We start from the raw sequence: 26,977 nt of genomic DNA, 5'->3' as shown, positions 1-26,977 counted from the left end.
TGTTAAGGATTAGTGGAGCAGATGTGCATTTCCCTATCTTTACCACCTGGGGCCTGTTGGTGAGGAAGTCACTCATCCAGGAGCAGAGAGGTGTGGATAATCCCAGGTTGTGGAGCTTCAGAGCCATCATGTCTGGTAGCACGGTGTTGAAGGCTGAGCTGAAGTCCATGAAGAGCATCCTAACATAGGAGTTGGGATGCTGCAGATGAGTCAGAGCTGAGTGAAGCGCTAAAGAGACAGCGTCCTCCGTGGAGCGAGTCTCCCTGTAGGTGAACTGCAGGCTGTCCAGGTCAGTTTTAGTTAAGTTTCACTAGCCTCTTGGAGAGGAATTGTTGTTTGAAATATAGTGTTGATTCAGACAAACAGCATTATATAGTGATGCTCTTTGGATGTTAATTTTATTTCTCTTAATAAATTCTTGAACTTGAAGAGAAGTCGTCACTCCTTATTCTATGTGTGTGCAGAGTTTGCTGTTAAAAGAACGCCAGTGCTTGAATCATCCCTTTGAACTATTGTCCTGATATCAGCTCTAGAGCTGACATTCACCGGACAATAGCTAACAGACAGAGTTATTTATTAAACATTAAATAACTTTAAAACAGTGTGTAACTGCTCAACACGGTAAAAAGAAAGAGTATTCTCTCTTGGAAGGATTTAGAAAAAGCCAAGAATCACTGATAGTAAATTCATCCATGAAAGAATGAATTGTTTTTTTCTGGTGGTGAAGGAACAGCTGGTTTGTGGAGGAACGATCTAGAATTGGATCAAGCCAACAATTTAAAATCTACACCTAAGATTAAGGAGTATGTTGACAAATCTGGTAGTTGCGTAAAAAAAAAATTAAAAAAATGGATTTGTCAATATTTTGGCGCATAAACATTTGCAAGTGCAACTCAAAGTCCAAGAATTTTCCCTGTAACAATAACATCTTCCATTAGTGTCAAAAATGACTTGGTCTGAGATAAAAGGAACCGACTTATGAACAAGAATAGCTGTGCCTCTAGCCTTACCAGAGAATAATGAATGATATATTTGCCCAGCCCAGCCCCTTCTCAGTTACAATCGGTATTCTTTAAATGTGTTTCTTGCAAAAGAATAACCTGAGCTCCAAGCTGTTGAAGACGATGCAAAATTTTACTGCATTTTCTTAGGATTATTAAGTCCCTTGCAACAAAAGCTAATAAATCGGAGGGCCTGCTCTGTAGAGGACGACATAGTGTATTAAATTTGAATTGGGGTTTTGCATGCAAACTGATTTGGACATGAAGTAAATAGCATAAGAAAAAGACAGACAATATAAACAAGGAAGGTTGGTGTGCAGAGAAAATAAAGAAAAGAACAGAAACTCTGAAACACTCACAGCACCCACCCCACAGAGGACCTGAGCTTGAGGTCTTTATCTCTCCATTTAGTAGCTATCTATCCTACCTATGTGTGGCTAATCATCAACCCGTCCTCTGATGTCTCCACAAACAGACAGATTCACCAAGGCTCCTTAGCATTCACTGCTTGTCTAATAATATGTCAGTTCCCCTTTAAAACAGTTCCAGAAAAAAATTAGGTTAGCTTCACTTTGCCGTTCAGTGCCTGTCGTTTGTGTGGCCCTGCTTTCTCAGCAGAGGACGGTGAGCAGGAACCCTCAGGATGGAGCCGTGATCAGAGAACGAGACGAAGAGCAGGACGCAGCACTGTAGGCCTCCTGTCTGATGTTACACACGCCGTTGAGCTGTTTCCCCTGATCTGCTTAAAATCTCCACATGATCAACATGTTGAACTCTTCCACTTCCACCACCTTGTTGGTGTAGCATTCTTTTAGCTCTTTGTGTGCCACGGGTTTCAGCACTTGATCTTTTTGTAGAACACACACAACCGTGAGCTCCTCAAGCAGATAATGTGGACAACGTTCACATACCCAAGAACCAGAGATCGGCTTGTACAGCAGCTCTAACACCGTGCGTCCATGTTTCCCTCAGTAGTAAATAGTAAGGTCTTTTTTTTTTTTTTACCTCTTGCGTCAGAACGAAGCCCAGAAGGTTTTACGGAGATGTGACTGGGTCAATGTTGGCGGCCGCAGCTGATCGCCGAGGCGGCCAGAACTCGTGTAAGTCACAGACTGCCAAGCAGGATGAGGACGGCACAGTAACTGTTGAATGAACATGTTTTCTTTCCCCTGTTTAAACTGGATTAACAAGCATCTCCCCCCCGGTTAGAGGTATTGCTCAGAGCTTGATTCATTGTTGGTCAGCACCAGCGTGGATGCGGACGTATCTGTCCTCCTCCAGACTGGACTGTCGTACGAGGAGGCGCGGACTTCCTCCCCCTCAGCTGGGACGCTGCCTGCCGTGATCAACCACCATCCTCTGCTAATTTACACGTGTATTTGGGAGGCGCGGAGAAGGGTTTTAGGCGCGGACGCGTACAGAAAACTTTGTGCGTCTGTGTGTGTTGGGCTTTACGTCCTCGTCTCCTAATCCTCCCGGCTGCGTCGGTCTTCTCCTCCTGCTGGTTTATTGTCATTACCTTCCTAATCAGAGTTTGCCAGCAATCTGCATTATTGTGGGAAGATAATTGGATCAGACTCTCCTCTGTGTATGTGTGTGTGTGTGTGTGTTCATTGTTAGTGATCAAACAATCTTTCATGAATTAGATTCAGACGTAAAGCAGCTTAGCGCGTCTTTGCTTCCCATCAAAGTTTTTCCGTGCCACTTCTCGGGAAGTTCGTCTGTTAGCCTCAGCCTCCAGCCGGCCGCCCTGTTCTCTCCTCTCTCATCATGACTCCCCTTTCCTCTCCGCAGGAGCCCGGTCGCCCTCAGCCACGGCTGCTACTGCCTGGCCCTGCTCAGGTCGGTGCCGGCGGCAGCCTACATCGTCCTGGTGACGGCCCTGCGCTATCACCTCTTCATCTGGAGCGTCTTTTCGCCCAAGCTGCTCTACGAGTCCATGCACCTGCTGCTGACCGCGGGGGTCTGCCTCTTCTTCATCGCCATGGAGCAAAGCCCCGGCTCCACGAAGTCCTAGGGAGGTGAGAGGCTGGAGACCAGGCGGGTCGGACAGCTGTGCCACGACCGGCTCCTGCTTCTCATCTCCTGGCAAAACGTGCGAATAGATGCCCCAGTAACTGCCTGTTTCAGTTAATAACACTGCAACTCTGGTGATGTGTTTAAATATTTTTCTATTTCTGAAAGGAAACCGGTGAATAAAGATGCAATGCAACGTGCAGAGAGGGAAAAACAGCTGCTTACCTGGGAGATATGCAGACTTGGACGTAAAGAATCAAAAGCAGCTCTGCAAGGTGTTGGAGAATTTGTCGTTCGATTTTTACCGGAGAGCTTTAGCTGCGCTCCCCTGCATCCTGACAACCCCCATCCTGCCTGAACCACACTAGTTTAAAGTCTGGCCCATAAAAAAAAAAAAAAAGAAAACTGGTTGCCATCAGTTCCTCGGGCTCTGGATGCTTTTTGACTGGATGCAAAGATCAGAGGTGAGAATAACGAGATCAATCACGACAGTTTTCCAGTTAAAGGATTCAGATTCGGGGGTCCCGCTGTGTTCCTCACAGCCAACGTGAATACTGGAATCAAACCCTCTTATTAATAATAGTTGGCTGTCCTACTGCGCCGGATCAAAGGGTCCGCTGGTGGATTTCTCAGGAGCCTCTGTTGCCTCGGCCTAAAGGTGCAGGCGAGTGCGAGCGAGATGTCAGACGGCGCAGCCCGCCGACGCCCACGCAGAGCTCTAAAAAAGGCTCTAATCAGGCAGCGTTAATGAAAATACCTGTGTGGGAGGAACACAGGAGCGCAGAGTGGGAGTTTTAAAGACAATGCAGCCATTTCTCTGTAGAACTTTCTCCAGCATACTTCACAAAAAAATACATTTTTCTGTTTGTTTGTTTTTTTTCATTGCATAAGGTGACCTTTGTGGTAATGTCTGTTTATTAAGCTGTGTTACAGACTCGTTGTGTTATATCTCAGAGAGAACCTGTGAGAAACAGCAGTCTGAGTTACAGTCTCTAACAACAGGGATTACTCCTGCTAAACCTTTCTTTTTGTCAAGTTACAGCCACAAACTGCAATGTAATTTGTTGGGATGTTGTGCAATGGAGGAATGTGGTGCGTATTTATTACGTTGAATTAAAATGATCACTTTTTTATTTTCAAAAATATTCAGTGGGAAAATTGTGGCATGCGTTTTTGAATTTTGCTCCACAATCCAGAAGTCAACGAGACTTCTGGGTTGTGTCTCTACCCAAGAGCGTGAACCCCGTCTTTCACATTAGGGATGTTGTGTTCAGAGGGATGCGTAGTTTTCTGCCAAATATAGCACATCCATCCATCCATCTTCCCGTCCCTACTGAAGAAAAGCCTCCCCACTAAAACTTCAGTTTTGGTCTCATCTGAGCCTACATGTGGCAACTTTTGGAGTGAACTTCTTCTGGTTTTGTTTTACCAGTGGATTTCTCCTTAAAGGCCAGATTTGTCATGTGCAGCACTGATAGCTGTCCCATGGATAGATTCTCCCATCTGAGCTGTGGATTTCCACTCCCTGGGTCTCCTGGCCGCTCCTCAGACCAATGCTCTCCTTGCCTGGGTTTTATTTTGGGGTCTTAAAGTTATACAGGGGTAAATACAAATGCATGTCCCACTTTTCAGATATTGAAAAGCATGTACGATATCAGTTCTACTTCATAACTGTAAAATATACTTTCCGTTGTCCTGTCACATGAAATCCCAGCAAAATACTTGGAGGTTTGAGGTTTTAAGGTGACAAAATGTAAAAAGGTTGAGACAGTGTGAGTAGTTTTACCAGCCTCTCAAAGTTGTCAACTTCCAAAGTAAGGAATGGGTTTTTTCTGCTTTATTTCAGATTTTTTTTTTTTGTTTGGATTTGTTTGCAAAATTAACATCAGTAATAATTTCCTGCGTCTAATAATGGCGTCAGGATCCAGACCTTTAATACGTGCGCTCTCCCTCTCACATATTGCTAAGCAATAAGAGCAGCAGTGAAACAGCGATGCTTTGCCACAGAGTGACTGCTCGCTCACAAGCTGTCTGTGGGAAGCAGCCTCTCTCCGTCTCGTATGGTTTGTGTACGGTTGGCGTAATGAGAGCCACCGCTGTGGAGCAACACATGAAACGGAAGCTAAAACTATCCGAGCAGGCGTTTGGGTTGGCATCAGCGACGCGAAGGAACATCTGCGACTACTTCAGAGAGCGCTGCGTTGATTACAACCTGTCAGCTCCAACATCTTCCCACTTTGAGGCCTGAACAAAAGATAAAGAAGCAAGCTGAAAGGTGCAGCGTCAAAGCCGCAGTTTGCAATGTTTCACCTCCGGGCGGAGCGGCCGACTGTACGCTTCCCACCCCCAACACCTGTCACTCCACTTGCTGCTTTGTCAAACAGCGTCGAGGAAGCAGGTGCCACGCCCGGGGACGGCACCCTCAGCGCGTCGGCTTGTGGACAGAGTCCGTCTGATCCGGGTGGAGCGCCGGCCCTTATGTGTCTCGAGCCTCACCGGAGAGCCGACTGCAGGTGGCGTCCTCTGCGTTAGAGGAAAGGCACGTAGTCGGGGCTCAAAGTTAATTTGACCTTTTTTTCTAAATCGGCACAATGCTGCTGTCAAGCACCTTTTCCGCTCTTTAGCTCAACAGAGAATCTCAGCCAGACTTCAAACAAAGTCTGCTATAAATAGTTTATGAGCCAGATAATAATCTACACGACTGTGAGGATCAGGCTGTCGGTGCTCAGTATGCCCCACACCTCTGCCCGCCTGGCTCTGCGCTGTCCGTACAAACCGAGCTGCTCATCCACACGCATGTGACCACCAAGCCTTCTCCGATACTTTCGTCTGAAGGCGATGGTCGAGTACGCTTGGTTTCTGTAGAAAACCACTAAGCACATCCATTACTGGTACTGGTAGAGATTATATTTCCCCCCTAGGTGTAGTAGCAAAGCAACAGACCCGACAGTCACTGTGAACCTTTCTGAGGAGGGAGGGAGGAAAGCCTGGTTAAAGAGCAGCTGATCAAAATCCAGACAGCCTGTGATGCTTGCAAAATCAAACCAAAACCAGAAAGGAAGGGAATAAAACTAGCGCTGCGGACGTCTCTCATGCTAAGTTGTCAGGGCTTAGAGTCGCGGCTCATGGTGCTTTACGCCCAAGAGGAAACGCCCTTGAAATGGTTTCACACACGGACACAGCAGTAAGCGAGCTGCATCCTGGTTCCAGACCAACCAGACTAATGTGAAGAAGCAGCTAGCCCAGTCCCCGGACCTTAATCCGTTAAGGAGCGTGTGGCTGACGTCAGACGTGTTGTTTCTGGGGGTAAAAGCAGGAAACCGTTCTGCACAGCAGTCTTGTTCACAGCTGCCAGACGCTGGTCCGCATGCTGGACTCCCTGCCACTCAGGTGTGAAGCACTTCTCAGAAAACCCGCCGTTCAGAGTTTCAGCGGACGGCTCCGTCTTCAAGCGTTTTGACAGTTTATACAGTAAATGTTTGGCTTTGTAAACCAAAATGCAGACGCCGCTGTTATTTTCAGCGGCTTTAAATTCATTTTTTTCTCTCTTTCTTTAGAGTGAGAACTAATTTGATCAATCTTTCCCCTCGTTGTGTTGCTTTGCAGTAGAAGGCGCGGTGGGTTTGTGCGTATGGAAGCCAAAGCTGTGATTCGTATTTTGAGCTTTGCTTGCTGCTATTATTTTGAACACAGCTGTGTCTGTTTTCCGAGGGCGAGATTGATTTTCTGCTCTAAGAGATGATTGTTGTTATGGACTTCTCAGTGGGTTTCTGGGCTGCCGAAGATGAGTTATACTCGATGGCGTGGCATTCATCTGCATCTCATTAGTGTCCCCGCGCTAAATGAAAAATCCCCGGCTTCGTTTAATAGAGCTGAGCAGTTTGCATGGACGCCGAGGAACTCTAGGAAGGGTTTTGGGGGATTGAGTTTGATTTTTGGTAGGGTCTTTTATTTTAGTCTTTTATTTTTCCTTTTTCTTCTAATTTATCCAGTTGTATTTATTGTCAAAGTTCCCAGGCTAGGTCGCGGCGCTCGCAGGCAGCAGACAGAAATCCTGAGTCTGGTGTTTTTGCAGACGGCCTCTCTCTTCCTCTCCGTCTCCCGAAGCCCCGCGGATCGTCCGCGAGCTCCGTCTGCACCGGTGCGAGACGCCTCAGAGCGCCCCGTGACAAGCCTGATGGGGCTGACACTTTGTGTGTGAAATCGCTCCTCTGTATCTAAAATACCCAGCAGCCCGTGAAATGGAGGGGAATAATTGTTTTGTTCACATGGCTGAAAGCTCTCGCGCGCGTCACATCGACACCGCGCTGCGTTTGGATTTCTCCCGATGCCCTCGTCAGACGGAGAACCTCGTACTTTGGGTTGTTAACCACAACAGGGGCTTCAGAGGTTTGTTTAGAGACAGAACCGCCTGCGGTGCCTTGTAGGAATATTTAAACCCGGCGAATTCCCCCCACCGTCATTTTTTACCACAACAAACTTCAATGGATATGCGAGACAGACGGATATGCAGCAGAGCGTAACTGTGAGGTGGAAGGAAAACGATCCGTTCTGTACAAAGAAGAACCTGAAGTTTGTCTTTGATTTGTGTTCAGCTTTCGTTAATGTTGGAGCCCTTTAATAAAATCCAGAGCAACGTGCAGCGGGGTAGCCTATACTGTGTGGTGTGAGTCAATACTGCGTAGAGACACCTTTCACTGCAGTGACAGCAGGGGGTATTATGGGCTGTATCTCTATCAGCTTTGTACTTTCTTGCAGAGGATTGTTTGAAAAATAACCCAAGTTCAGTCTAAGCGCCCCCCACAGCATGATGCTGCCACCACCGTGTTTCTCCATCTGGCTGGGTTGTTTCAGATGATTGGGAAATTTTACTTTTCAACTAAAAGTTGTCTTGATGGTCCAGACTCTCACACCTGAGCTGCGATTCGCTGCAGCTCCTCCAAAGTTACTGTCGGTATCTTGGCTGCTTCTCTGGCTGTCACTTGTGCTGGATCTTATTTGACCAATATGGATCTCATTTTTAAAACCAATCAGTTTCACTTCAGTTATCTAACACAGCAGGGTGGCCCATCACATTAAAGCTCAATATTAATGATATAGAAATATTAAAGGTTGTGGTTGCAGCATGATGTGTGTGTGTAGGGTCTACGAGTGTGAATGCTTTCTCTTGAAGGAGGAAAGAGAAAGTCCTTTTTGCTTAATGTTCTTTCCTTTAATAGAAACTATGCAATTGATGCTGTTTGTTGTTGATTTCGGGTGTATTTTGTGTCTTAGATTTATTTCTGTTGTTTTAGGAGTTATTTTATTGAAGTTTTACTTTCTCTTTGCCTGCTTCAATGTCTGTGTTGTCTGAGGGGGAGGATATGTTCTTGCTTAATGGAAGAGATGTGAACTATTTCCCCAAGTCACCTGTATAAAGTTATTTTTCCTATGATTGTTGGGGGGGGGGGAATAAAACTATACAGCATAACTCAGGTTTCTCTGACTGGATTTAATCTCCTATGAAAACGATAGACCTGATTTTTGGCTGAACATTCGCGTCTCTTGGACGTTTTAATAAGAATCTGCCCATTTCCCTCAAGTGATATTAGTGATTAGCCGGCCATTAAATTGTCTTTCAGCTTGGTACAGGCTGGATGGAGGCCATCTGTCTTCAGGCTCAGCCCGCTCTGGAAGGGTAGGGGACATATGATGTAGTTTTTTATTTTTTTTCATAAAGTTTCACTCAGGTTTCCGTCTGATCTAGTAAAACGCAACGAGATGCTGTCCCCGCTGTGTCCTTTAAAGCTGCATAGTACAGTAGGAGGATGACAATCTAGTAATCATCCAGTATCCACCCACCAAGTAAGCGTTTTGTGCCTTCAGGAGCTGGGCACCATCACGAGAAGAACACATTCCACGCTTTGCCTCTGAGTAGGAGTCTCTGCCAAAACCGCCAGAGGGGATGATGCACCAAAGATGTGCTATTGTCCTGAAACGCGACATACAGAGCTGGATTCCCTTCGCTTTAATAGGGCCTCTTTATGTTTTCGGTAAATCCCTTTTTCGAGCGCAATCAGTTACACCCTGAGGTCACTGTCCGAATGGTGTGTGCGTGTCGCTTTAGAAACACCCGTCAGCTATTTATGGTACAGTATATACGTTGAGTACAACCATCCATTTTCCCCCACTTTCCCCCGTCCCGGGTCACTGCTTCAACCTCTCTCCACAGACTACATCCTTCACAGCCTTTCTGGAGTGGTTATAAAAGCCTCCTCAGGCTATAACCGAGACGATCTGCAGTCTCTCAGGGGACGGGGGACGGGGGGGGGGAGCACTGTCTAATGTAGCTCACGTTTTCTCATATGGTAAAAAAAAAGAACTACTTTGTGTTGGTCTATCACTTTAAAATCCCAATAAAATATAGAGTAGTGTATAATCATGAAGAGGAAGAAAATGTATTTTCTGGCGTTTTTTTCTAAATAATTTTTTATTCATATGAAAGGTATTCGGTCCCTGTTACGGAAGAGGATTAGGGCCACTCAAAAAAAAAAAAAGTCTACTCAATTCTGACTTTTTTTTCTCAGAATTCTGAGAAAAAAAAGTCAGAATTGAGTAGACTTTTTTTTTTTTTGAGTGGCCCTAATCCTCTTCCGTACCCTGTTTATTCTGGTTCTTCTAAAAAAATTATAAAAAATAAAAAATACAGCTCAACTAATCGCCTTTGTAATGGAGAACATGAAGACCAAGGAACAGACGGGTCACAGATGAAGCTTTGGAGATGTTCCTGAAGATCCAGACATGCTTTATTGTCATTTCACGTATGACATACAATGAGATTTCAGCGAGTCTCCTTGAAGAAAAATACCAAAATGTTCTCATTTAAGCAGGGTTAGGTTATGAGACAATATGCTGAGCTTTTAACATCTCACAGAGCTCTGTTCAAGCCATCATCTGAAAGTAGGAACAATGAGCCACAACCGCAAAGCTACCAAGATACGGCCATCAATCTAAGCAGACAGCCAAGGAGAGTATTGGTAGCAGGAGAAGCCTAGAGGCCCCTGGGAATTCTGGGAGCTGCAGAGATCCACAGCTCAGGTGGGACAGCCTGTTGACAGGACAGCTATTGGTTGTGCACTTTTTGCATATCTGAGCTTAACGGGAGTCCCGTTTCCAGTTTGCCACACATGTACGCGTGGAAGAAGCTGCTCTGCTAGGTGAGACCGGAAGGGACTTTTTGGACTACATGCAAAACGCTACATCTGTGGGTGGGAACTAACGCTTCGCATCTACCAAAAAGACACCATTCCCCACCTGTTGCATGGTGGTGGCAGCATTATGCTGTGGGGTTGTCGGTCTTCAGCGGGGACAGGGGGGGTAAAACAGAGCTGAATACAGCACAATCCTAGAAGAAAGCCTTTTAAAGGCTGGAGAAGGCTTTAGAGACGGGGCTGGAGGCTCAGCTTCCAGCAGCACAGCGGCCCTGACCTCAGAGCCAGAGCTGCATGGGAACGGCTCTGATGAAAGTGTTAGAATAGCGCAGTCATGGTCCAGAACCTGGGCTAATAGAAGATATGTGGCAAGAGTTAAAAACTGCTTATCACAGATGAAAACTTGTTGGTTTACAATGAAGAACAGGCGAAATGTTCAGTCTCTAGATGCTCAAAGCTGGTAGATATACCAAAATCAGACTTGCTGCAGTTATAGCAGGTTTCTAATGACTAAACATGTGAAAACCATGAGTAATTTCCCTCGTCTTCAGTTATGCACTACTTTGTGTTGGTCTGTCACATAAAAGCCGGATAAAATGCAGTTTCTGCTTGTAACGCAGCAAAATGGGAAAACGTTAAAAGGACTGAGAATCCTGCACCACGCCATATAGAACTGGCTCCTCCTGTCACCAGCGATCAGCCCGGTGCCATCAGAGGGACGCGCCTCGCCGTCTGCACGTCCTGATGGGTAAAACTCCCAAGACCCGAAGTTTGAAGCACCGATTTAAAGCTGAGAGATTCTCTGAGTTTCTCTTTCCTCGGCCTTGTGATGGAGCTCGTCACCTCCAGCCTCTCTATGAAAGGAAATACTTTGTTTCCTATCCCCGCCTTGCGCTGTGAAAACGGAAAAAAGGGAGACAAGCAGTAGGCTAAATCATATTTTCTGCTCATTTGGGTTTTGCTGCTTTCAAGGTGTAGCCTTTTTATTCGTCTGCTCCGTCACATTATGTGGAGCCGCTGTGATGCATCTAAACATTCTCGCTCACATATCGGTCGGCTTTAAAAACCCAGCTCTTACGGCGTTATCCATCCCATCCCTGCTGAATTTTCAACCTTTCTCAGCCCTGCAGCAGCTCCGGAATACAAATCGTTGAAGGAGTGAAAAACGAAAGCTGGGAATAGAGCAATTAAATGGGTCTGAGCTGAGCTTAGGTTGGAGCTGCTGCTATTAGGAGTTTTAATCCTAATAATTGGATCAGATACAAACATCAGCGGAGAGATGGATCTTCACAGGACACGGTTCTTCCTCGTCGTGTGTTTGTCTGCTCTGATGGGGAGGATTTTAAACTGCAACACGTTGCTGTTTTCAGCAACGGCAACAACAAAAAAAAATGATCACGAGCGATAAAAGAGAAACAGGAGGGATGCAGTCGTCCAGCTGATGCACACACAGGAGGTTCTGGTGGCTTGAGAGCAGGAACATGTGAAGAGAGAAACAGAGCCATGAATCCAATTTGTGTTCATTAAGTCTGGAAAAAATGTGTTTGACGGTTTCCAGGCCTGGATTAGTGTGGAAAATCTTTATAATTCCTATAATTTTTTATTTTTGCCTATCCCATTCTCCAAAGCATCCATCCATCCATATGTGTTGGTCAGAAGTTTACATACACTCCTCAGCCACCCAAATATTTCATAGATTTGAGCTTTTAAAGATTAATTGAATGGTTTTCAGGACTGTTCAACAAATAATTGGATGGATTCTAATGAAAAAAACAACAATTAGGTGCACAATTTTTGAATATAATGTGAATTTGCTCTCTCCAACACGGGTTGAAAGCCACACATGCCGTCTTCAACATATGTAGGTTCCTCCACTAATATTTGGGCAAGTAGCAGAGGAATCACCCGCCTCTAATAATTATTTGCAGTCATCTGTCATAATTCTGGCCAATTCTCATCAGAATTAGAGGAGCTTGTTTAATTTGGGTGATTTCTTGGCTCAGACTCGGTTTTTAGTCAAAGTCCGTAAGTGTTTTAATAGAGTTGAGGTCAGGGCCGGGACCAAAGAGGAGGCTGTGGTCCTCTCTGCCTGTGGTACCGATCCATTTAGAAAGTGGATGGAATAATACAGAAGGATGATCTCCAGCTGCATCGCGCAAGTTTACATTTTTATTTTCTTTCCCATGCATGCTCTTACAATTGCCTGTAAACTACAATTTACTACAAAAGCCTCTATAGGCTGCATTAGTCAGTCAGAGAGTGGTTCAGGCCGAATCCTCTGGACGTGCGTGGGTGTGATGCGCTGCTCGCGCTCTTTCACCCGGCTGCTTTGTTGAGTCTCCATTGTAATCGATGCATTAGTGAGAGAACATGGACTAACTTCAATATTTAGAGCTTTCTTACCTCAGAAGACATTAAGTCTCTAAACAAAAGACCTGCTCAGTTGCAGCAGCAGATGCTTTTTCTCTTTTTCTCCCATGCTCGTGCACCACACTGGTGTCATTTCAACTTGTGACCAGAGGGGGCAGACTTGTGCAGAAACATACACTATGCTCCTTTAAGATCTGGAATGGTCCCGTCTTAAAAATAATTTTTAGTTTATTGAATATGAGCAATACGAACACGTTAGTGTAAACCAGATGCATTGTGTTTAAACATTATAGCAAATGGGCTAATTATCACCTGTCTATAAGAGGCTTTTCTCTATTTAAAAGACAAGGTAAAAGAAGGAAAGAAAAGTAAAATAAATGTTATATATCAATATTTAAAGGACATCCATTACAGTTTTCCATGTGAACAGGTCAGTCCAGACTTCCATCCATTTTCTAACAGGTCTATCCCTCATGGGGTCATGAGGGGTTGCTGGTGCCTATCTCCAGCTGTGAATGGGCGAGAAGCGGGGTACACCCTGGACAGGTCACCAGTCACAGGACAACACAGAGACAAACAGGACAAACAACCATTCACACACACACTCACACCTAAGGAGGATTTAGAGAGGCCAATCAACCTAAAAATGTGTTTGGACTGTGGGCCCCAGAAATAAATAAAAATTCAGAGATAAAAAGTCTGTATTTATTGATGACACAATTATGCCATTTTTTGGGGTTTTTTGTCCAATAACTTAAAGTGGCTTTAAATTCCTTCCTTTTCACATTGAAATCATTCAGTTGTGGTCTATATAAAATAGAGCTGCAATGCTTTGGTCTGACTTCGTTATTGTTGCCCCACTGCTCTGAGCTGCGTCTGAGAGCAACTTGTTTTGGCGCCGTCTCTTTAAATCTAAAGGACACACTTCAAACCACGCCCCCCCTCCAGGTCCCAGAGTTTCCCTCCACCCCGTTCAGCCATTTTTGTATCTAAACATTCTTGAAATGAACTCTGTGGGTTAGTACACCTTACACCCTAACATTTTCACTTATCCCCTTGTAGCTTCGAAAGCCTTCAGCTTCTACTAAAATATTGAGGCAATAAAATAAAAAAAAATTGCGAAATACATAAGCCAAAAGTCCATGACGTTGTTTAGCAGCTCTGCAGCAAATACTGTGATGTAAATGTCAAAAAAAAAATGTAATCGAGAAAAGAGAAAACCGAACGGCTTCAAAAATATCACCCAAACAGAAAATAAAGATATTCTACGCAGCACCTGGAGAGACTGCATTCAACTCTTCTGCACTCTTAAGACTCCAAGTACACAACAAAATGTCTTTAAGGGCTAAAAAAGTGGATTTTCCCTTTAATGAAGGATTCTACAACGAGATAGCGGGAAGACTACAACCGTGATGTGATATCATAGGAAATGCATTATAAAGCAGCTTGATGTGATACATTATGATAAAATGAAAGCAGTTAACATTTGTTTTAACCCTCTTACATAAACCATCAGACCAAAGTGTATTGGTCTAATTGAATTTTCTAATCTAATAATAATTTATCATGTTTTTGTTAGCTGTGAGCAGAAAATCACCGTATTTAAGAGAAGTAAAGGCTTTTTGCACATGAGTCTGTGTTTAGTTCTTCTATATAATGCTGAGAGAAGCGAGTTGCTGAAATAAACGAGCTTTTAAAAAAAATATTCTAATTGATTGAATATGACTGTGTATAATTTAGACCCTTGATGGCAAAAAAAATTCAAAACTAAATTCAAGCTTTTAGCCATGTGGTATAAAATAATTATGCCTGGGGGGGAAGGAATGGTTCAGTTGAATCAGTAAAGGCCTAAAATTGAATGAATGCATGTGAACCTGTGATCCGCTCTGGATCCATTATCCGTCCATCCATGGATCCATCTTCAACGGCTACTGAAGACTCTTAACAAAGGAGCCTAAACAGGACTGAGGAACGTGCAGGAGCCTTGTAAACAGACGAGTATGCATGTTAAACACGATCTTCTACTCCCGACTGTGAAACCAGAGTCTTCCATGTTGGAATTGGATGTTTCCATAATTAAGGTATTAACTGTCTCCTTGTGATGCTGTAGGCAGCTTCTTGCCATGCTGTCTGCTGGAAACCCCACCTTAGGCACGTTGTAGTGTGCGTCCTCCACATCACCCCCTCCCTCGTGTGTTTTAGAGCCGTGCCTCCCAGCAGTCGAGGTGAAGCTGCAGAACTTGTCACAGCACTCATCCGGCTGCAGAAGTAAAGTGCAGTTTCACCTTCTGAGTTGGAGCTCTCCCAGTGACAGCGACCTTACCTCAGCAGCAGCGCTCACCTCCTCTGATGCTCCAGGAGATGTCTGCTTAATGGCAGATAGCAGCCAGCCAAAGAGCTCATCGGGAAGTTTGGAGTTGGCTCTCCGGTAAAAAAAAACAAAAAAAAAAAACAACCACTGCATGAAGCCGGTGATTGACGTGCAGCTCGCTGAGAAACCGGAGCAGCTGCCAGGGTCCCCCCCCCCCCCCCCCCCCCCCCCCCTCCAGACCCGGCCTCCCTGGCACTCTGCATGCTCCAGCAGGGGAAACTAACTCACTGAAACTGCTCAGTTAGGAGGCCTGGGGGGGAGTTTTAGGGCTGTTTGCATAAAACAGCAACCTGCCTAAGACGCATCGTGTTTTTTTTTGACATTCTTCATGAACAATATTTAATCTAATCGAACCTTGACTCGCTAAGAAATGCCTCAGATCAGACTCATCCAGGTCTCCCGAGGTGGGAATAAAAACGTCGAGATGTTTCTAAAAGAACCCCTCCCCACCACACGACCAGATCCATTTTATAGTCGGAAAAACTTTGCAGCCTCTCTCTTGCAGAAGTTTTTTTGTTGAAAATGTACGTCTCAGCAGAATGCGGAGAATAAAAAAAAAAACGAAGTCAGCTAGAACCGTGTATAATACTGTACAGGTGAATAGTGCATATTTGCTAAGTTATTTAATTCAAAGCGATGCAGTAAAGGTCTGTTTACATTCATCATCATGCCCCTCGTATTAACTTTACTGTGGAGTTTGTCTAAAACATGCAGGCTAAATCATTTGCATGCCCTGGATCAAAAATGTGGTTAAATGTCCTGTAGCAACTTACAGTACATCTCAACCACCACTTTTGTACAGCCGTCAATAAGCTGGCTGGATGCGCTCTTTCATTTAGAACAGCTGGTTTCCTGGCACAGACTTGATTTTAGGGATACATCGTACATTTTTTTTTTTCTAAATTTATAGTTTTTTAGCCATTTGTTGTCTTTGTTCACTGTAATATACAGGAAATAAAGCAAAGGTCAGTAATCAAACCCCGAACAGCTCTCTGAGCCTAAATTGACCCTCCTGCTCCGCTGCAAGCCGCTCCACGAACATCAAATTCTGTCCAAATACTAACCGTCTGACCCAAACTCTCCTCCTAAGATGAAATGAAACAGATTAGGAAGCAGGCAGGGAGGCTCCAGCCCATCACAAACCTGGACGTGGACTTTGAGGGCGCAGACTGATAAAGAACAGACGGATCCAAAACCGATCCCTTCAAAGCTCTTTGGAAACACAGATGCCCTCATGGACAAGTCAGATCCCCGCTGGAGAAAAGTGTCGTCAGATGAGACGACGACTGTTTATACATGGAGATAAACAGAGTAAATACAAAATGCAGTTTTCAAGTGATAGTTTCACTTATTAAGGAGAAAACTTCTCTTTTTGTCGTTTACTTGTGAGGAGCTGCTCTGTCGAACACCCTCCACGTCTCATTGTGGCTCTATTGGTCAGTATCTATTGGTAAGTTGTGTCAAGAGACCGTATAACTTCATATTAGGGAGATGTTTTTGTTTTTCTTTTCAGGAAACCATGTTGGAGTTTAGAGGTTTCTGTAAAACACTGTAAACCTGCTCGTGTGGTCGACCTGGACCGGTTAGACCCAGCTGGAAAACTGGTAGAAACGTGCAAGGAAAAAGTTTTTTTATCTTTCAATTGTGATAGAACACCTCCAAGTTTTTACAGCAGGGATTTTTGTTCAGAAATACAGAAATGGCCATGTTTATCAAACATGAAAATATTCAATAAAAATATTTTTTTGTTATAGAAATATCCATTCTTACTATATAATTTCCCAAAAATAAATTAGAAAAAACACTGCGACCTCTGTGTCACGTCATGTTTAAATCCAAAGGAAACGGAAACCCATGGATAACTAATTAGACATTCTTAGAAACGCTAAATTTAACAAAATTTTTCCTTAAAAGGCATTTTCCCCCCATGAATATATTAACATATTTCAGTAAAAAGCTGGACTTTTACAAAGTTTTCATTTTGATATTATCCTGCTGCATTAAAAAGCTGAATTTCTTTCAAGGCTTTCTACATGTAATTGGCACCCAAAGTGCCAATAAATGTGGCCACGTCTCTCGTCTGCATGGAAGATTTGAAATCGGGGACAGAAGATGCTCTTGTTAGAACCAGTTAAGCAGCATAATAAGCATCAAAATTGAGGAAGACCAAGAATAATGAGAATAATGCCAGAGAAACTAAAATAGCCCTCATAAAGGAACAGTGATTACCAGATACAGGACACCTCACAGACCAATCAAACCAGAGAAAAATAGGTGTCCGTCAAGCGGAAGAGGGATGCTGCAGAAATCACTTGCAGAATGGGGGGGGGGGGAAAAAAACAAGAATTCAGGCACAGAAAGTCTGCAGCTTCTGGAGGTGCGTTTAACTTTCTAACTGAGCTCACAGCAGAGAGTTTGTGTGAAGACAGAACTCTGTGCAGACTTTAGGAAGCAGCTGGGCTTGTTATGCTCAGTGTGGCTGAACCTAGATTCTAAAATATATGGAGCTCCGAAGCATATGGACTCTTTTTAGATAAACGCTCAGCACCAAAGGGGGAATAAATGAAAGGATATTATCAGTTCACCCACAATAAGTCTAAACGTCAATGATATTTTATCCCATTGCAACAGCAAACTTGAATGTCTTATGGGGATGTTGCAACACTAAGTAGAGGAGAATTTTAAAGTGGAAGAAAAAACTCTGATGTGTGTTCCTATTCAGTCCTCTTTACGCTGATGTCGCTAAATAAAATCCTGTGCGACGAAGCGCCTTAAGAAGACTACTAAAATGGAGAACGGCGTCCGCATGGCAGTCATTTTCTCAGTAAATACACAGCTGTTCCTCAAACATTTGCCAGTCGACAGAAAGCAAGAAGAGTTTAAAGTTTGCCACGAACCCCTTCAGCGATATGGAAACTGAACTTCCTGGCACACATGAAAAAACTGAACCCACCGCCCCCTCCCATGTTTCACAGCGTTGGCAGCATCATGCTGTGGGGTTGCTTTTCCTCAACAGGGACAGAGACGCTGGTCAGAGTTGACGGGACGACAGACGAAGCTAAATACAGAGCAAGACCCTGACTGGAGCAGAGGTTCGGCTTCCAGCAATCCTAAACACACCACGAATATCCATCACATGTGGATGTCCATGTGTAATGTCCTAGTCAAAGTCCAGGCCTAAATCAAACTCAAATCAAACACATGGTTCAACTGCTCCTGGTTCTACAAAGCTACAGCTTTCACTTTGGGGTGAAAACCGTGGCACAGTACACCTCTCAGATTAAACTTTTTTTAAAAGAATTAAAGACCACTCAAGTTTTTTAAACTTCAAAATCTTTTAGGTTTTTGTTGCTGTATCATATAAAATCAACAACATACGCTGAAGCTTGTGATTCTAATGTGGAGAAGTTCAAGTGATATTTACTTCTCCAAGTTCTTGGAATAAGCGAAGCTCCAGAAACAAATCTGTTTAATGATGATAAAATATAACTACCCTGCTTCATACTAGTCAACAGTTCCATAAGAAAACTAAAATACGTCGTGGGAAAAAGCCTCTGAGCACCTACACGGTCCGTGACAAGTGGGTTTGTGGTAACCCCGCTCTTAAGATGAATGCCATTTCCCCAGACGTTTTGCTATTCTGTGAATTCATACATTTTTAAGTGTCCTTTCTGGTGCCAAAGTGGCAATGCAGTGAATAATAAGATTCAGAAAGCTTTCAGAATATTAAAGTCCTCTAAGCTGTTTGACACCAACCACACGCTTTCCCAGCAAAGGGGATCAGTAAGTGGTAAAACGCTCTTTATGTGCTGGATCTAAAGCATTAATGTCTCTGGGTTGTTTCTGCACATGCTGAGCTGGAAGCCAATCTCTCTCCAGTATGTCTAATTTGGAGTTTGTTTTCAAGAAACAAACTCCAACTGCACTGTTGCATTTGACGAATTCTGACTTATTTTTAGCTGATTAATGTTTAAAGGCAACATTTTTAGATTTCACTATGAATGAATGCAATATTTCTACCATAATCAGGCTTTAAAAGGGGAACCTGGGAAAAAACAAGGACAGAAGATGAACAATCCCATTTATGGATGGTGTGCTTGGATGGGCCTAGAAATTACTTAAATCTTTTTCAACTGCATGGTTAACCCTGGCAAATAACGTCCACACGCAGCTAAAAGGTAGTTTGTGGCGATTTAACAACTTCTGCAATGAAAATGAAATAAATGTAAAACGAAAAGACCGGAAAGGGAAAGGAAAGGTTTGATAATCCAGCAGGCTCGCATCTTGGACGCTCGTTCAGGTAATCAGCTACTTTTCTGTCAAAACAAAGCCCAGCGTTGGCTTCTAAAAGCCGCTGGAGCTCTTCCAGACACAACTTTCCCTGGAAGCGGCATACAGGAAGTGGGTATGTTTCTAATGAAAGGCTTTTAGGGGATATTGATTTTTGTTCTATAAGCATAGCCAGTAGATTTGACCTTGAAATACATTGGGACAAACATGCAGATGGAGGAGGGGGGGGGGGGGGGGGCGTAATAAAAGCCGTGAGCTCGTCAACTGTGTACGCTGGTGCGTTTCCTTATTTAAGGGTTTCTCTGTGTGACCACCTGCACAGCCAACACTGCGACATTCAGAGGTTAGGACACGCACTAATGAGCTAACTGTCTAACCAGGTCTCAGGTGGCACGAGAGCCATTTTTGATCTCACTTCCTGGCCTCAGGGCCCCCCCGCCGTTCCGCGCACATCATTCATCCACATATCTGCAGTGTAATCACTTGTGCAAAGAGCCTCTCTTATAATTCTTCAGAGTGAGGAACACAGAGATGCAAGTCAGCAGTTTTTTTTTACTCTGCGTGACCGGAGCTGGAGGCTGTCATTACACTAATGCAGCTCGGCTATCCAACAAAGGATCAGCCACCAAGGGAAGGGAGGGGGGGGGGGGGGGGGGGGGGGGGGGGGGACACCCCCCTCTGGACCGTAGACAATACAGATCTTATGATAATTGACTGCCCTACATTACAACCTGACATGCCTTGTCTTTTTTTAAAATGTGCAATTACTCCTCATTATACATTTAAAGCGCCGCAGCTTTTTATCGCGCACAAAAGCATATCATGAGCTGTGTTCAAAGACACAGCTCACATATTAATATAAATGGAGGCGCTTGCTTTAAAGATAAAGGGAATTGCAACAAGAGTTCCCGCTCCTTGAAAGCTTTCACATTATGTTTCATTACAAACACAAACTTCAGTGTTGTGCTAGGAGTTGGTGTGGCAGACCAGGGGTCAGGAGCCCTAGTGACCCTTAATGACTTTGGCTAAAAAGGATAAAGAGCCAACCGATGCTTTTAAATACAGATAGAACAGCAAATGCAGATTTTAGTAGTTTTATTATGGGATGTTTGCATTAGATTTCCACAACAGACTCTAGAATTGCCAGTAACATTATTTAGATCCATTTTTCATGTCATAACGTTGGAAACTGTGTGTTGTTGTTTTTTACTGAACTTTTACCAAACATCATCAGCAGCTCATAGAAGAAAATGTATTCATTCTCTTTTGCAAAACGTTTGATGTTTTTCTTTAAGTGAACACCTGAAAATAGAAATAAAATGTTGGTTCTTTAAAAGTGACATCTGATTTCTTGTAGTAAATTCTCTTTATTTGAAAGGAAAACTCACACTGCATGTTGATTTGGTCATTTCAACCCCTGGATATGCTTATATGCTTGCTGAAGAAAATCATCCCTGCTGCATTTTACTGCCTCCACCATGTTTAACAGTGGAACGGTTTTCTTAAGGACAGCGTTTGTTTTCCTCCAGAAATACCATTTTGAATGTTTTTAAAAAGTTGTTTTTTGGTCTCAATTGACCAGGCCACCTTCTTTAAACCACAAGGCTTCTGGGAAACAATAACTGGCCTTTTCATTTCAAATAAAAATTGTGTAACATTTGTCTCAAATTACACTCATGGTGGACTCTCTTTACTAGTTGGGTGGATACAGGAGGCAGAGCATAAGGAGTTTATTTCTCACTGTCAGAGTCAAGGGGGCTGAATGTCAAGATATTTAGTGTTAAGAATTTTGAAGACCATTTATGACTGCCAACCTCTTCACCTTTAGGAACCACTTTGTGTTGGTCTATATAAAAAAATATATATAAATAAGATCCCAATAAAGTGCACTGAATTGCTTGTGGCTGTAATGTGACAAAATGGGCAAAAGTTCAAGGGGTGGGAACACTTTTCTTTTTTTGTAATGCATGTGTCGATTTTCTTGAAGTGAGGTGATTCATAGCGGTGTGCAGAAAGGTGTCCAGGTCAGAATGAATGAGGCGGAGCCCCAAGGCTCAATGATCACCTGTAGCAGCGTCGAGATCTCCGTTAGACTCCTCTTGTATTTCGCTGAAAGAGCATCCAGCCTCGCTTGACTCAGATTTATTCTGCACACCCCAGAATTTCTTTACACTGAACAGGACAGGTGGCATTTGTTAACAACCACAGAGATGTACGAGATGCATTTGTAATGTCAGACAGCTGGTTCTAAAGTGCTTCGGCACAGAGTAGCTTTTGGAGAGTTAATTTGTCCCTCTGCTGCTTGTAAGGGTGACTGCACTCTGTCATTTTCTAATTGGATCTGATGGAGCTGATATTTAATCACAGCTATGGGGTGAAAAAATAAATCATACAAATTGAGCTTCGTCTCTGGACCGTCGTCGGGACCAAATTGTGGCTTAATGTCAGCGCTGCACAGTAAACTACGGTGCCGTGTAAAAGTATCCATTCCTCTCTACCACATGTCGTGTTACATACCCACACACACAAAAAAGAAATGCATACATAAAAATTGTAAAACTAGGTTGTGCATTTGTATAAAACGCCCTCCGGAGTAATATTTGAAGAATCCCCTTTCACTGTAAGGATAGCTGTAACTCTGGAGTTCTGTATCAGCTTTCAGAATGGATGGAGTGAGCAGCAACTTTCAAGGCAGTTTGATTGGTCCTAGTAGGTTTGCAGTTGTGCCATACTCTTTCCATTATTGCTCAGGTATTATAAATCATAGAAAGATTTTAAACCACGTGTAATTTCCATTCTTCTTCTTCTTCACAATAGTTTTTGGTTCATTGCATAAAACACCCCCATAAAAAGCCTGACCCTAAAATTTGTGAATGTAAGGTGACGTATTGTGAATTAGTGGTGCTTTAGTCTACTCTAAAAGGACTGTCAGCACCCAACAGAACACAAAGAGCATAAGTTCTGTAAAAATCCTCAGAATCAGAGTCACTTCTAGGTCTTGTTTATTAAAGTTTGTCTGTGAATGTTTTCATAAAACATATTTGTTTCATATATGTTGTATTAGCTTCTCTGTTGGGCAGAACAGAGAGGTTAGCTAAGGTTAGCTACATGACAGCGGCTAAGCTAGCTAGCTCTATGTTGCTGTTGCTAACAAAACAACGAGGCCATTAGAAATTCTCCAATGTCTTCCCCTATTTGAACTCAATGCCTAGAAAACATGTCAAAAGTTGAAATAAGGGCAGCGAGGGCTGAGTCAGTTAGAGAGGAAGATAAAACCAGTCTGGGAAAAGCTGAGTGGGCAGGTACTTCAACAAATACAGAATAATGTTTGTCTGTGGGAGAGTTCAACAAGTGCAGGGGAGCTGTCTGTAACATATTGGAGATATTCAGTGATTTCAGAGAAAACTCGGTGTGCCGGAGACCCAGTATTGACTTTTTGCTATGCTCCTCTGGCCCTCATTTCAGAACGAATGTTTAGAGGAGCAGGCATAGGCAATGAAACAAATGAAAACATAAAGCTAAGACGTACTGCCACCCAATCATGGCCCTAATTCCTTTCATACGGGCTGAGGCATGGTAGGAAAAACCAGGGTCCCGACAAAGACTTTGAAATGTTGCATTTTTAATCCCTGTGACGTAGTTCAAAGTTCAAAAGGTGCCGCGTCAGCGATGACACGGAGCTTTGTCAAACCCACGCAGTATGTTTGACTTGCACATCTCTGGCTTTTTTGAAAGTTTCCAAGAAAAAACAAAGCCTAGTTTGACCTTAATGTTCCCATTAGTGTTTGCACACAGTGGATATGTTTGAGGGGAAAAGTGCCGTCTATGAAAGAGAGTAAAAATGCTTCATAGAGCCCAGAGCATTACGAAGCAGAGTGAAAGTGTCCACACCCTCCAACGAACACTCTGATGAAGCAGTTTGTGATTCATTTCCAGCATTCAGACTTCTTTGTTAGGACTTCACCAGCACCCCACATTTTGTGGAATGTGATCCCATAGATTATCTGTCAAATTTAACTCTGCTCTCTGACTCAGACAGATTTTTTCTCTTGTGATTCCCCTCTTGCTGATTTGGGTGTATGCTTGGACTCTCTGCGATGCAGCCAAACAAGATCCATCTCCATCTTTAGCGTTCCAGCAGACACCTTAAGGTTTGGGTCAAACTCGACCGGTTATTAGAAACTGGTTATTTCATACACCTCAACAGAAAGCCCAGTGCCATGTGAGGAAAAGAGCGTGACGGTGCCGCCGCCATGTTTAACCGTAGGTGTGTGGTTCTGCTGCTCGCTGCGCACTGTTGTTTTTGTGCCCATCAAATCCGGCGTCCAAAACTTCATGCTTGGCTTTACCCGACCCCAGCGCATCCTCCCAGAGGGTTTTAGGAGGGTTTGGCCAGGCCTGGTTGTCTTCTTTGAAAGAAAAGCCTTCAGTCTTACACTCCTACACCTTAGCCAAGAAATATGGAGAATAGAGGTAGAGGATTGTTTTTGTCACCAGTTTTTATCTTGTCTTTTTTTTATATTTCGGAGAAATGTTCAGTTTTTTAAAGTCACGCATGTCCTACATTTTCTCCTGTTATTGATGACTTTCTTTACTGTGCGAAGGTGTATAATTAAAACGCCCTGGTACCTCTAGAGGATCCAACTAGGGCGGCTGAACTTTATTTCTTGTTATCCAGGTTTAACTTATTTAATGGTAGGCGCGAACTCAAGAAAACCGAATGCTGAGAATGAATTAATGATGCTTTCACCGTGCAACAAAGTTATTGCACTTTTTTATTTTCCCCATTATGTGTGGAAAATGTTTTTTTTTTTTTTTTAAGTCGTGGTCTCCTCTTTTTAATCTAGAAAGCCTGCTGTTTTAACAGTGCTCTGCAAACTTTGGAGAGTCGTTGCATTTATCTAGCGAGGCACCTTGTTATTACAGCAAACACGCTCTGCGCTGATTACAACCGCGTGCATCATTTGTAAAAGCAATAAGGATCTACACTTGTCCACCTGCAGACCAGAGATTTCAACTACTTAAAGCGCTACAGATTTTAATCTAGGTTTTACAACAACAAAAAAGGTAGTTGCTGAACAAGAGCCTTGGTAAATAGAAAAAACATTTTTGTTTCCAAAACCTTACAGTATGATGCTGGTCTTCCCAAGCCCTTATGTTGTTTTCATGATAATGAACACGCTCTTATCATAACTAATTTCTTTAGCTATAAGATTTGGGAGACTAATTTTATGCTTAGTCCAAACTTTAGCCAAAAGGTCCTCCAAACACTGAATCTCCTTTTCTTAAATCTAGAGCAAGGGAACAGAAATAAAGCTTGGAGCCCAGGCCTTGAGAGTAGAGTAAGCTGCACTCTTGTGGACCCTTATCACAAAATTAGGTGGTTTCTGAAGGCTGTTGCTTGCACTGGATTTTATTTAGGGGTATTAGAGTTAAGGAGGGCAGAATACTTTTCTGATTTTTTTTTTTTTTTTTTTTTTTTTTTTAAGATTTGAAGGCATCCCTTTTTATTCCAATTTACAATATTGTGCTACTTTTGTCTTAATCTGTCACCTAACATCCCAAAATAACAAAACATATTGATGTTTGTAGCGATAATGAGACAAAATGGAAAAATGCTGCGAGGCACTGACTGGTTTAGTTCACTACTTCATAAGCACGATAGATAGTAAAAGGAATGCTTCGAGCCGGTAATTTTTATACAACATGACTACCGCTTTATGGAGATGTTTTCAACTGGAAAATACAACCTTGATGTGCTGAATATCTAATGCTTTGTGCATTATAGAAACACATTAAAGCTGCCCGATATGCGTTAAAACCTTACAGGCCGCTGGAGGAGGGAAGGCGAAAATCTCTGCAGCCCAATAACTGGATGCAACCACAGGCAGCACTCAGTGTACAGCGATTTCAAACTTGGATCATAGCTGCCTCAAACTGCGGCTTCACCCACAGCCTAATGGGTTTTTTTTTTATGCCGCAATCAGCCTCTTAAAGATCGTAGCATTAAACTAAGGCCAAATGGTGCCGTCTGACTCCACTTATTGAATGTCAGGCCATTTCTCTGAAACAACAAGCTACAAGCAACAAATGTCTGGAAGGGAGCTGGTTTACTGTATTTCAGAGGTGTTAAAGGTGCATGAAAAACCATCTGCATAATAAAAAAATATATATTTACTGTGCCTTCCATGTTTTGCCACGTTATACCCACCAACTGAAAGCCATTTTATTAGGATCGTAATGCGACAGACCAGCACAAACTCGTGCGTAATTATGAAGTGGAAGGAAAAGGATATGTTTTCTAAATGAGTTACAAAAATGAAGCTGACTTTAGTGTTCAGCCTCTTTACTCTGATCCTAAATTAAATCCAGGGCAAACAACTTCTTTAAGAGGCCACCTGATTGGTAAATACAGCTCAGTGTTAATTAAGCCACCGTTGGCAGAAAGCCATAAGAGGCCCCGTTTAGAGCTTGCCAAAAGTAAATGTGAGGGAGAGGGCAGACGTCTGTGGCTCACGCTGGTGGCAGCATCATGCTTTGTTTCAGCAGAGACCAGGAGGCCGGTCAGAGTCGGCCGGAGGATGGAGGATGGACGGAGCTAAATCCAGAGCAAAGCTGGAAGAAAGCCTGTAAGATGATGTGAAAGGTTCACCGTCAAAACCCAGAGCAACCTGTTGGATTGGTAACCAGACAAAATACAGAGTTTTACAGGTCGAGGGCATTGAGTACTTAAGCGAGGCACTGTAAAAGTTTAATTGTAAAAAAAACAACTAAAATAATAACTTTGGCATGAGCTGAGTCGGCTGATTGTAGCTTGGAAAACTACATTCTTGGCCCTTTAAGGACCCCAAACCGTTGCTGCTCGACTGTCTGGAAAACCTTTAGGACACCAACATGTTGTAGTTGCCGAGTGAATCCCAGCTTACAGACGTTTCTTTTATTTCCATTTTTTTTTTGCAGATAGAAACATATAGGGCTGGAGTATGATTCCCTGTCTCCTCGCGTGCATTCATCTATTGCAGGCGACGCCCACGCCGAGTAGAATGAGTGAGTAGACGGCATCGTCATATGGTTCTGTGAATGATCACCCTGATCCTGCTGATGACAGCAGCCTTCTTTTTAAAGTTTCTTCGTCACAAAGTGCTCATCAAAGTCCTCCGGAGGGGGGGGGGGGGGGGGGGGGACAAAAGCGCCGAGCCCCAGATGCTCATTTAAATGCCTTTATCTGAGGAAAAAGGAACCACTTTAATTTAGCGCAGAGCAGTGCTGTCTAAAGGTACAAAATAATGACAGCCGAGCCCCTATTTTCCCCTCGTCTTTGTTCCAGCAGTTAAGTGAAATTGGTGATAGTGAGGCTGAAAGGCTTTTTCGTGGTCTGGAGAGGACCCATGCTGGGGGCTGATGACGGTTATTTGTGTGTGGCGCAGTTAATCAATCATTTCGAGTCAAATCAAACGGCACAGTGTGCGAGGCGGCTCTGCGCTGTTTGAATTTAAAGAGAAAACAGTGGGATGCCACCTTCAGTGCATTAAGGACCACATAAAACACGTCCCGTCTGTAAAGCAGACATACTGCTTATCATCACTGCCATGATCCATTGTGCCAGTATGGAGGTAAAAAAATTGTTTAATTGATACAAAGCCCTAAAGATGGAAAAAAAGATGAGCAAGGACCGGTTGCATCTGAGAAGCTGGGAGTTTTCTACTTGATTTATATTTAGAAAATTACGTGTTGAATAT

The 26,977-nt window shown here is 43.4% G+C and overlaps 1 protein-coding gene across 2 annotated transcripts in view; it reads left to right on the top strand.

Moving 5' to 3' along the window:
* Window positions 1–3,417, top strand: part of pigg (phosphatidylinositol glycan anchor biosynthesis class G) — a 107,697-nt gene extending 104,280 nt beyond the window's left edge. For both annotated transcript variants that reach the window (XM_012866844.3, XM_036127080.1), the window contains one exon: window positions 2,796–3,417. In XM_012866844.3, the coding sequence (XP_012722298.2) occupies window positions 2,796–3,018 (223 nt within the window). In that variant the 3' untranslated portion in view covers window positions 3,019–3,417. The remainder of the gene's footprint in view (window positions 1–2,795) is intronic.
* Window positions 3,418–26,977: the final 23,560 nt, after the last annotated feature.

The sequence above is a fragment of the Fundulus heteroclitus genome, chromosome 23 (genome assembly GCF_011125445.2).
Source record: "Fundulus heteroclitus isolate FHET01 chromosome 23, MU-UCD_Fhet_4.1, whole genome shotgun sequence".
Taxonomy (NCBI): domain Eukaryota; kingdom Metazoa; phylum Chordata; class Actinopteri; order Cyprinodontiformes; family Fundulidae; genus Fundulus; species Fundulus heteroclitus.
The sequence above is the reverse complement of the archived record's forward strand: the minus strand, read 5'-3'. Positions and strand labels throughout refer to the sequence as shown.